This window comes from Peromyscus eremicus, chromosome 4, assembly GCF_949786415.1.
Source record: "Peromyscus eremicus chromosome 4, PerEre_H2_v1, whole genome shotgun sequence".
Lineage (NCBI taxonomy): Eukaryota > Metazoa > Chordata > Mammalia > Rodentia > Cricetidae > Peromyscus > Peromyscus eremicus.
The window spans coordinates 151,827,901-151,839,557 of NC_081419.1; the positions used below are offsets into that span (position 1 = coordinate 151,827,901).

At 48.2% G+C, this 11,657-nt stretch overlaps 1 protein-coding gene across 10 annotated transcripts in view; it reads right to left on the reverse strand.

Moving 5' to 3' along the window:
• Positions 1-840: 840 nt before the first annotated feature.
• The window catches only part of Dido1 (death inducer-obliterator 1), a 58,440-nt gene continuing 47,623 nt past the window's right edge, over positions 841-11,657 (reverse strand). For all 10 annotated transcript variants that reach the window (XM_059262096.1, XM_059262098.1, XM_059262099.1 and 7 more), the window contains one exon: positions 841-5,460. In XM_059262096.1, the coding sequence (XP_059118079.1) occupies positions 2,213-5,460 (3,248 nt within the window). In that variant the 3' untranslated portion in view covers positions 841-2,212. The remainder of the gene's footprint in view (positions 5,461-11,657) is intronic.

An 11,657-nucleotide genomic window follows, 5' to 3' on the forward strand; every position in this document is an offset into this window, starting at 1 on the left:
TGGTAATGCATGTCCTGGCTGCTGTTGCCAGGGCTCTAGAATGGGCAGAAGGCACCACTGTACATTGGGGGCCCTAACAGCTCTTCTCACTTCCTCTTAACCTGCCTTGTCAGGTGTGTATTAACCCTGCAATAGGTGACATAATGCAGTCACAGTACACATGTAGGATCAAGTTAAAATGGGAGCTGGGGTGATGGTACTGAGGCTGAAGGAGGACTGCTGTGAACTTGAGGCTATATAGAGGGGATATCTCAAAACAAAAAGGTGATATGGCTTTCAGAGGCTTTTTTGGTGAGGGAGATACTGTCAGCCTCCAAGCCCCAGCAAACACTTCACCAGCTGGGTCGGGGTCAGGATCTTCCTGCCAAGTTCTTGCTGCACTGGGTACCTATGTGGAGATATAGCAGCCGGATTTAGGTCCAAGTCTTACCAGCAGGTGGCAGTCAAGGGCAGGGCCACATGCAGGCAACCTGGGCCACCAACGCCACCAGAGTAGTTGCTCCACAACCAGCTTTGTGAGCAAAAACGGAAAAGCCTTTTCCTTTTAAAAAGCTAGCAGTGAAAGGCTGGACTCTACACCCGACACCTGTGCATTCCAGAGCCACTGCTTCCTGCTCCAACACAGGTTGCCTTCAGTAACACCCTCAGGCTTCCTGCAAACCCATACACATGCAGTCAGGGCTCTACATAGGTTACCAGCCAGCACATTACTCTCTGGATCCTGACACCACACAGCAGGCAACATCCAGCGCAGGGACGAGGGCTGCTAGTTGGGAGTAGGATGCTCTTGCCTGCACCTGTGACAACCAGGGGCCAAGGCTGAGTGAAGAGAGAGACGAGAACTCTGTAGATATTTATTCTACTTCAAGTAACAAAACCTATGAAGTCCTGTGTTTAAATGGACAGTGATATAACACTCTGCAATACAAAATACAATGTACAGAAGTTTCTATGAAGTAAACCTAAAGAAACACACTTGATTTTTATGCTTGTGCATTTAAGTTAGAAAATTTTACTTTATATGTTAAAAAAAAAAACCCTTCACATCTTATTAGATGTTGAAACTGACACTTTCGTGTAATTTAACCTACTGACATTTGGTTTATAATAGCAAATATCCCAAACTGCTATTTTTTCCATGTCATCTCAACTTAAAAATTTGTGCTATAAAGTGAAAAAAAAAATCTGTAGTGATATACAATGAAATAAGACTCCAAAGAACAAACGAAGCTCTCTAATTCTCTATCTGAAAAAGTAAGTTTATGAAAATATAAAAGGAACTATCAAACATATTTGCACAGTCAAATAAGTTAGCCGATCTTCTCTGCATCTTCAGAGGGGCTTGAGGGCAGCAGCAGAGCAGCCTTTCATGAAGCAGTCTGTCTTACCATCCTCCTCCTCTCTTCCAGATGTGGTACAAACGTTGCCCTGTCCCAATGAGAAGCTTCCAAACCCATCCTGTCTGAGGTCTGTGACTCTGCAGAGAGGACAGCACTGAGCAATGCTTTTCGGATTGACTCCTATCTCTTCCCTCTTAAGCTACTCTGAACTGCTTTGCTTCTTTCTTTAGGCTGATAAATTTGACCAATAAAAAAAAAATTGTTATTTGAAATGTAACAATTTCCACTAGGATGGATTACTTCTGATTATGTTCTGAAAAAACTTCTGAAGTGATGCATTGTGGGGAACCAGGCCTAGGAAGACTGTTCTCCCACAGCAGCAAGCACACCCCCAGCTCACCCCTCAACAGTGCTTTCTTTCCAGGACAGCACTGAGCCCCTGACAGGTCTGGGTATCTGGAAGCAGAGATGGCAGCACAGGAAAGCTAGCTCTACAGTCCACTGAAATTCCCTTAAAACTTACACCAGTCAAGTTATTGGAAAAGATAACTTTATAATCTGAAAAAAAGCAATATGCTTTTGTAGATACTTTCCCATTTCTGTAATTTTAAATGGAAATATTAAGTTATTAAAAAAAACATCAGAATTGTAAAGTTGGGAAATCTTGTAACAAACCATTATACACAAAATTACAGTAATTCCTGAAGTCCAGAATATTATATCCTGCATCGAAGTTCATAGCTATTTCAAAAACTCTTTGCTCAACACATTTTATGCACTTGGCTTTTAAAGGGGTCTTTGCCAGGCTGAGCCTCTATTAACAACAGCTGACCTGAGGTCTTTGTCCTCACCAGCCCTGAGTGCAATGGCCTCTAGGCCTGGGCTGCGGCAGGGCCCCCATCAGAGGTCCTGGCCTCAGACTTCAGGTCCCGAGGGCTCTCTCTGCTCTTGCTGCGGTCCTTCCGGTCCCGGCCTCGGTCCCGGTCCCTGTCTCGGGCTCTCTCACGGTCCCTGTCCCTGTCTCTGCTCCGGGACCTGTCTCGGTCTCGCCGCCTTTCCCGGTCTCGGTCGCGATTCCTGCTTCTCTCGCGGTTCCGGTCCCACTCCTTAGCCCGGTCGGTGTCTCGCTCCCTGTCCCTGTTGGAGCTCCTATCCCTGCCTTTGTCCCACTCCCGATGCCGGTCCCACTCCCGGCTCCTCTCCCAGTCTCTTTCTCGACTCCAGTTTCTGCCTCTCTCTCGCTCTCGCCTCCGATCCTCAAATGCCCGGCCCTGCCGATTCTCCAACCCTGGAGCTTCAGGCTCATCCAGAGACTTTTCCTTAGGTCCTGCTTCAAACCGCTCCCTCTGTCTCCCTTCAAAAGCCGGGTTCCTATACTCATGGCCTTTGCCTTCTCGGAACTCTGATGTGGCCCACTGCCCGTCAGCCTCAGGGCCCTGCCCAGGCCCAGCACTGGAAGGCAGGGTAGTGGCTGGGCCTGCCTCATCCCATCGGTCCTTCCTATGCTGAGGAGGGTGGCTTGGTAGCTCCAGCAGAGGCCGAGGGGGAGGCTTCACAGGCTGTGAAGACGGGCCTTGAAAGTGAAATCGAGAAGATGGCTGTTCATTTTTCTCAGCAAAGGGTGCAGGCCCCCTTGGTCCTCCATATGGCAGGGGTGCCGGTGCCCTCTGACCTGCAAACCGTGGCGGTGAGTTCACCCTCTGCTCTTCGAACTGCTGGGGCTGAACACCCCGGGGGCCAGGCATGAAACCTGGTGCTTGGCCCCTTGGCCCTTCAAATTGGCCAGGGTGAGGGCCCCGGGAAGTTTCGAACTGACTAGGATGGGGCCCACGTGGGCCCACAAAATGGCCAGGAGGTGGTCCCCTCTGGCCTCCAAACTGAGACGGTGGAGGTCCTCCACGGGGCCCTTTCATCTGAGTCAGGAGTGGCCGTCGCTGGCCTCCAAACTGGAAGGGAGCCCTGTTCCCCATGAACTGGGCCTGATCTGGTCCTTCACACTGAGCAGGGGCACCTGTCATCTCGTTGTATGGAGTGTCCTGGAATTCCCTCTTCTCCCCATGTGGATCCTTGCGTTCTTCAAATTGAGCGGGTGCCCCTCCTCTGGGTCCACCAAGATAAGAAGGTGAGAGTCCCCTGTTGTCCCCATAGGGAGGTGGCCCATGTTGCCCAGAGAATAAGGAAGGGATTGGTGGCTTCTGGACCCCAAATCTGGCAGGTGGAGGGCCTCTTGGTGCATCATTGTTAGGAACAATAGTCTCTTCTGAAAATGGAGGGACTGGCCCCCTAGGTCCTGGGAAACTAGGGCCGTGATGTCCTGACATCCCAAAATTGCGTGGTAAAGGTTCACGCTGGCCAGGAAACTGGGGCTGAGGGCCTCCTCCTCTCTGCCCAGGTTGGGGGAATGGAGTAGTGCCCTCACCAGGCCTGAGCTGTGGCTCTCTGCTGTCCTCAGCATCAGCTACTGGGCTATCACTCCTCCCAGCAGACTGAGCACCCCGAGGGTCCTCGTATTGGGATGAGCCAAGAGATGTTTCCTTAGATAGAAACATGGGCCCTGAAAAAGGCTCCCTGCCCCCAGAACTAAAATTCTGTGCTTCAGGTTGCACAGGGAAGCTGGGTGGAAAGGTGGTGCTGGGGGGTGTGGGCAGCAGCACTCTGCGGGGTGCGGCTGGCCTGGCTGTGCCATCACCAGCAGTAGAAAAGTGGCTGCTGTCCAGGGGCAATGAGACAGGGTTACCAGGGTGCTCGCACTTCTGGATATCATGTTCGGGTCTCAACACAGCATTTTCACCCATAGCCCAGGGATTAACCACTGACTCCTTGGCTTCGGGAGTCAGCCCAGTGCCCTGGACTGCTGCAGTCCCAGCAGCAGGAGTCTCCCTGGCAGGCAGAGTGCCTTGTGAGCCAGGTGTGCTTCCTGTGGAGGCCCTGGGAAGAGGTTCATTCTCAATGTTCTCGGTAGCCAGCCTCCTGGCCTGCCTCGGATCCCTACTCTGTCTCGAGTCTAAGTTGTGGTTGGCGCCCAGGGCTCCATGACTTGGGTCAGGGGCCTGCTGTTCCTGAGAGAACAGGTCTGCCTTAGCCAGGGAAGACTTGGGAGGTGGTGACATCAATGCATCTGACACAGAGAAGTGTGCCATGGAGACACCAACAGCAGCCCTCTGCTGCCTAAGGGCTTCTTCTTGCTCCTCCAGTTGCCTCTTTTGCTCTTCAATCTGCTTATTTAGCTCTTCTAACATTTTCTGTTGCTCCACTAGAGAGGCATTAGTGGCATCGGTGGTAAAGTCAGCAGGCCTCTCCATGGAGCTGACTTTTACACACATCCGATTGGGCAGGTCATCAATGGTCACTTTAGCTTCTTCTAAGATGGTCTCATCTTCTGGATCATAGGCCACCTCTTCCTTCTCAGCTGTCTCAGGGACATTTTCCACGTCATGGTGCCTCCCTGGCTCTGTAAGCAGCGTATGAAAGGCTCGCTCAGGGTTGTACTCTTCTTCTGGATCATAGGGCCTGTCATCTTCCTCCTCTTCCTCCACAGCCTTGTCTTTTGAGAATTGACCGAACTGCTGAACAATTGGATCCAACAAAGGAGCTGCTGACATAGCATCCTCCCCCTTGGCCTTGGAATCCTGATGTGGAGACAGGGTAGACCCAACAGATTCTTTGGTGGAGGGTTCAAATGATTTCTTTTTCCCAAATAGAGTCTGCAGGATGTGCTCCAGAGGCGAAGCTGTTTTTGAAGTGGCAGAAGTGACAGGGGAAGCTGTAGTGGTGATCACTGATGTGGTGGGTGCTGTGACAGTGCTGGTGGACCCTGGCTTGAGGGATGACAGTATTTTCAGTACTGGGGGTTCAGGAAGAGGAGGAGGGGGTGGAGGAGAACCAGGGGGTGTAGTGCTGCTGGCAGCTGTGTCTGCAGAGTGCAGATGGTACTTGGGAGGCTTCTTCTCAGATGGCAAAGCTGTAGTTACTTTGGGATAGACTGAAGTTTCTACTTCTTCCTGTTGGACTCGGGTCCGCTTTTCATCTGGCTTGTCTAACTCTCCAGCACTTGAAGGACGTTTTACTTTCTGACATATTACTAACCCAAGAATTATATTTGGACGTGGTGATTCAAGACCTGGAAAACAAAATATTTTGACAAATTTTAGAATCTAAGCCTAGCTTTCACCCTTCAGAGGTAACTTTCACTGATGGGGAACTTCAATAGGCAGAGGAAGAAATTCTGTGGTAAAATAAAATCCCAAGTTTAAGAAGCTTATTATAGAAGGCCAAGGGATTGGAGTCTTTGAATATACCAGCATACCCACCTAGTAGTCTTGAAAGGGACCCATGACAGATTAACACCCGATCAGAAACCACAAAACAAGAACTCAAGTCATGAGCAAACCTATCCCACATTAGAATTTATGCTATGTCTTTCCAGTTGCTAAAATGCCAAAGCTATAGAAGAGGTGAGAGAGACAGGCAGCTTCTGGCTGTTGGAACATTTGACTGGCAGGGTTGGCGAACAATGTTTTTTTGAGACAGGGTTTTGTGTAGCCCTGGCTGTCCTGGAACTCATTCTGTAGACCAGACTGGCCTTGAACTCACAGAGATCTGCCTGTTCTTGCCTCCTGAGGGCAATGTTTTAAAAGTCTCAGCCAGGCGGTAGTGGTGCACGCCTTTAATCCCAGCACTCGGGAGGCAGAGGCAGGCAGATCTCTGAGTTCGAGGACAGCCTGGTCTACAGAGCAAGATCCAGGAAAGGCGCAAAGCTACACAGAGAAACTCTGTCTCAAAAAAAAAAAAAAAAAGTCTCAGCTATCCTCTCCCATTCGCCCCCACTGCACATCAGGAGACAGCAGCCCCTTTTAGCTTTAACATGAGTTGCATATGTTAAATATACTAAGCTAGCAAATAGTTAGGGACCAATTAAATTCAAGCTATAATGACCAATGACAGTGAATTTAGTGTTTGGTGTCAGAATTATAGTAATGAGAAAACAAAGCTCAATTTAAAACAAAATTAATTGGACATTCACATATCACATTTCTACTGAGCTGTGAATGAATGGTAGGCACAGGGCATTTGCAAATGGTGGTAAAGAACATATACTCCAGGGAGGAAGCACTAGGGAGATTTAGGGCACATTGCTTTTAAAGGCAAGGACCTCTCTAAAACAGTGTGGCAAACAGTCTCAGGAATGCCAGTTTTCCAGTGCTGCTTCTCACTCGTCAGGGTGTGGAACAAAGCAAGAATGAAAAGTCTAGGTCACAAAACTTGTAACTTGGAGGAGCAGGGGGAACGACACAGCATCAAGAGTACAAACGTAGAATGGAACAAGCTATCGATTTGACCATACTACTCAATTGACTGTCATAAAAATATATTCATAATTTTTATGCAATTAAATCACTATCAAAGATTTTACTTGTGTTTCAAGCTACTGTAAACAATTGCTTTTGGACACTGTAATGTAGTTAGTTCTAAGGGTGTTACAATTCCTAAATTCCAGTAAGGCTTAGCACAGAATGGGGAACAGAGGTGGCAGACTGGGCCAGCCATTGAGAGCTGGCTACCCAGCTCCCACACCTAGCTCTCCTCCCTCCTTCCAGGAATCTGTGAGCCAGCCTACTGCTTCCTGGAGGGATGTACAAAAACTGAGATAGGGCTGTAATTGCCTAGTGTATCAGAGAAAGAGCTAGGCAGTAGAAAAACAAAAAACCAAAAAACAAACAACAAAAAACCCCAAAACAACCCGGAGCGCAGGCAGATCCTACTGAACACTCAGGATGTGTGGAAGGCAAGTTCTTTTTCTAAGGAGAAACTAAGGGAATTTTAAACTTAAAATAGGAGTTGCTATTTGCTTCCTGGATATTATACGGCTTGTTAAGATCTATAGTTTGGACTAATTGTTAAACCAGTTGTTTTTTTTCTTAGCCTTTCTGGGCAAATCTGTAGGAAATGGCCAGAGCTTGCAACTTTTGAGTTATGAAAACTTTTTGGAACATTTGGGCCTCAAGCTGAAGTTTTATTGGACAGCTCTGTAAGCCAGGCCTTTTCTAGAATCTGACACTAGGAGGCTGGCTGGGGGTGTGAGGTCGTGGGTTGTGGAGGAACATGATGCTAAGGGCTTGAGGTCCTGGTATGATGGGGCAGGGTAGGCAGCTTAATGTGGACCACTAGTCCTCCAGAGGGGGCTATATTGCCTCATTCCAGGAAGGACTTCCAGACCACCCAAGTGCAGGTGATGGGCCCTCCACTGCAACCAAGACTCAAAACGGGGTCCAGGGTATTCATTAATGTCTCCCACCACAGCAGGATGCTCCAGCAACCACAGCAAGCTGGCAGTTGTCAATGTTTATGCTGGTTTTGAGCACAGCAGGCTGCCTAGACTGGCACCTTACCAGCAGCTGTTTCTAATCACCTGGCCATCCCGTGTGCATACTGCAGGGCTCCACAGATTGGTCCAATTTCTGGCTAACCTCCCCAGAATGCACAGCCTTGTTCTGAAACAACCCTTATTGCCTGCCTCATGTATACCTACAACTACATAAAGACCCACAAGGAATGGTGACTCTTATGTATTATCTGCTCAGGAGTCTGAGGGCAGGAAGATCTTCATGAGTTCAAGGTCAACTTAGACTATATGGTGACTTCCAGGTCAGCCTGGGCCAAAACCAAACAAGAAAAAAATAAAAAACCCAAACTCAACTGTAGCTAGCACCCTGGAAGCAGCAGCATCTTGTTAACAATCAAATTCAATTATCCGTCTTGGGCCTTGGAAGTATCTTCACTGAGGAGTGAGGGGCATGTCCCAAAGTTAATGATGCTGCTTCATTGTGTATGGAAGGTATGCCATATAAGAGGAAATGTTAATGAAGGTCAAAGGCCCCAAGCCCCCGTCTCTACCCCACACCTCCAGGAGGGGCAGTGGAGATCCAGGTTTCTTGGGGTCCAATTTCCAGGCTTGCTGCATTTCGTCAGCCATCAGGTTAAGAACTCAGCTCCCCGGAGTGTGGGATGTAAGGCCTGAGAAGCAATGGTCCCCCCAGCTGTAGTGCAGATGGGGGTCCACAAGAGCCAGCACTAGACAGGATGGCAGTCACTTACTCATCACCCTTGGGGATTCTTATGAGGCCATCAATTCACACAACTACACAAAACAAGCACTGGGAGACTGACATACCAGATGCAGTTAAAATGTGCTGTCCAACTAGAAGGGATATGTTGTTTAATGTGTATGAAAGCAAGCCCTGTAAGCTCAACATCTGTCCTCGTTTTCAAGGTGCAAATGTCTTTCTAGCCTTTGGACTCAGTGGTATCAGACAGGAAGAGAAACCAGACAAGGGTGCACCTGAAGAGTGTGCTAGTTAATCTCTCGGGACCTGTATCTAGACGTGTTAGCAACAGAGTCTGAAGATGTGGCTGAAGACAACCACCTGCTTCTATAGATAGTGGGAGGTGGTGCTGTGACCTGTGTGCATGTTAGCGTTCCCGTTTATTAACAGAATCACCCCAAAGTAGACTCCCACTGACCTCACACCTATCTAATTGACACCTCTATTCCCAAATCTAACAGTATGTTGAAGATGAGAACCTTTTTATTGTTTGAATCTGTCAAAACAAAATGTGCACACCTGCTGGATCAGAAACTGTGTATGACTTGGACACACTTGGCAATGAGGGGAACTGTACACTTCCCAACCCACCTAGCACACACACACTCACGCACATGTCCTCCCTCCTCGACTGATGCTGTGAGGCCAGAGTAAAGCCACTGCACCCCGTGCATGCTTGGGGTAACCAGGGCGCTGTCCATCTTCTTCCAGGTGCCCAAGTACAAAGGACACCATGGAGCATGCCAGTCTGCATGCCCTCTGCTGTGCACCACTTGGCAGGATACTGAGAGCCCTTGTACTACCAGAAGAGAGTTATGCTGGCTTACAAGGAGCAGAGGTAGACCTAGGGCAAGTGGCCCTAGCTACCACATGGTTCCAAGTCAAACAAACAATGACCAGTTTCCATGACATATTTTTATTGATTTAGATAGACAAAGTAGTACATTCCATTCAGTACTGTATTTGACTTTGATTACAGTTTCTGTGCAAATCTTTGATACACACACAAGAAAACTGAAGTGCTTACCTGCTAATATTTCAAAGCATAAAACTTTCCAGCTAATTGAACTGTTTAAACACAAAGACACTGGAGTGTAACACTTCCTGAGGAATGTGTTCTATGTGTAGAGGCATGCCCTTTCTCTCAGAGCCACTGAGTGTGATTTGGGGAGGAGACTGACTGCATGCTGAATGAACTGGGGAGTCCAACAGGCACAGACTGACACCAAACAAAGTGTCCTTGGTTTTCTCCAGCCTGGCAGTGGGCCCTGATGAATATGAGGTGGGTACATGGGTTTCAGACTCAGTGTTGTCAGGGCCAGGTAGAACGCAAGGGTTCCCTGTAACTAAACTAGTCTCACTCCCTTGACTAAGGCCACAAGCCATCTGAGAACTTGTTGGTGGCTTTAAGATAGCATCTAAACTAGTGTGGAGAAGATGGACAGCAGAGTCAGAGAGACCTAGGTTTTTTAGCTGTCCTTTGAAATAATCAAAAGGTATAAACGAGGTATAAACATCAGTGTCTGACAGACTAAGACCAGACAGCATTTTTGTAGAAAACCATTAAAAAGCACAAGGACACTAGAGTCATTAAGAAACCCAGCAGCTCTGGATGTACTGACTGGGTCTGTGAACCACATATGCTAGGCCAAGAACCAAATGCTGGCCGTAAGTGTTCTGAAGGTGTGGCCTAAGTACTTTTGAGGTCTCGTCATCCTTCAACTAAGAAAGAAGCCAATGTCTGAAAATCTTTGGATGGTTCCATGTGTAGAAAATGGGGTACATAGACAAGTGGGTCACTTTCCTGCAAGGCCATCTCTACTCCTATTATGATCTTCTGCACACACTACATGGGGCTGACTCTACCTGGTCATGAGGACATTCTAGCCCCTGCTATGAGGATAGCACTGTACCATTCACAGTCAAGGCGGAGTCTTTGGATTGAGAGAAAGGCTTTGGGTATGCAGACCCAAGCCCCAGTAATTTCCTAGGTATGTGACCCCAGCTTGCTGGGTAGCTGGTACTCAGATGGGGCCATTGGTCGGCTGAGGGGACAGAGCTACTACCTGTAGATGGCCCAAGGTGTCCAGAGCTTCTGGGAAGATTACATACTATAAGGACAGGGAAAAACAAGCCAGGAACAAGGCTCCAGCCCAGCCTTACATACATATAGCACACACAAGCATAAACATAAACATAAATACACACACACACACACACACACCCCTACACCTAGAAAATGCCAAGTCAAGCCATCAGTACATAAGGCAGGTCCAGCCACAAACCTGGCCTAGGCCAAGGCTGTTTGCACTGACAGTGTGCAAATACCACACACATGTAATTGTGGCAATGGTATCATTAAAAACTGTATTTCAGTCCTTAAGTTTAAAAAAAAAATCTTTAGAAGTTTATAGGTAGTATTTCATTACTTTTCTAAATTCTTATTTTAGCAAGACACATTTATAATGTACTGTGGATGGAACCTGCCTATATTTTGAGCATGCCCTTCAGTGTCATGGCCTCAATAAATGTGCCCCTCTCCTTGGCCAGTGGTCAGTGTCCATCTTTTAGTGGGATGCAATATGCCAACCCTCAACCCCTGTCATCTTGGAAACACAGTGTGGCCTTGCCCTGTCCCAGCTGGCTATTCTACAACCCTGAACCCAGATGACTGTGCAGCCACAATTGATGGTGCCATTCCTCTGGCAGTTCCCTCCTGGCCCTGGCCACTGGGAACCTCATCCAAGTTCTATTTGGTTAAGGGTCCCATGTACCCCAAAGCCCACGTACTCTGCAAGCTCCATGTACTCCCAACAGTCTATTCTCATTTGGCAATGCTGAGATGGAGATGGGGTAGAGAGAATATAAAGGATGAAGTGCTGCTTTTGTTTTTAAGTAAACTGGAGGTAAGAGATCTAACTCACACTTCTGCAATAAATGGTGTACTTTTCCACCTGAGAGGAGGGTGTCCAGGGGCAATACCTACCCTCACAACAAACACCACCTGTGGACACTAACTCCTACCCGCCAGCTGAGACACATCTAAGCAACCGGCCGCTCTTCACACAGGTGCCAAGGGTCGGCAGCTTCTGGATCTTCACTTCCAGGAGAACTGGATACCTCTTTCCCCATGGTCATGGAAAATGGTGGCCAGAGCTCTTCACATGGCTGTCATCGAACACTTCCAGGGCACTTTCTGCCACCCACAGTGGCA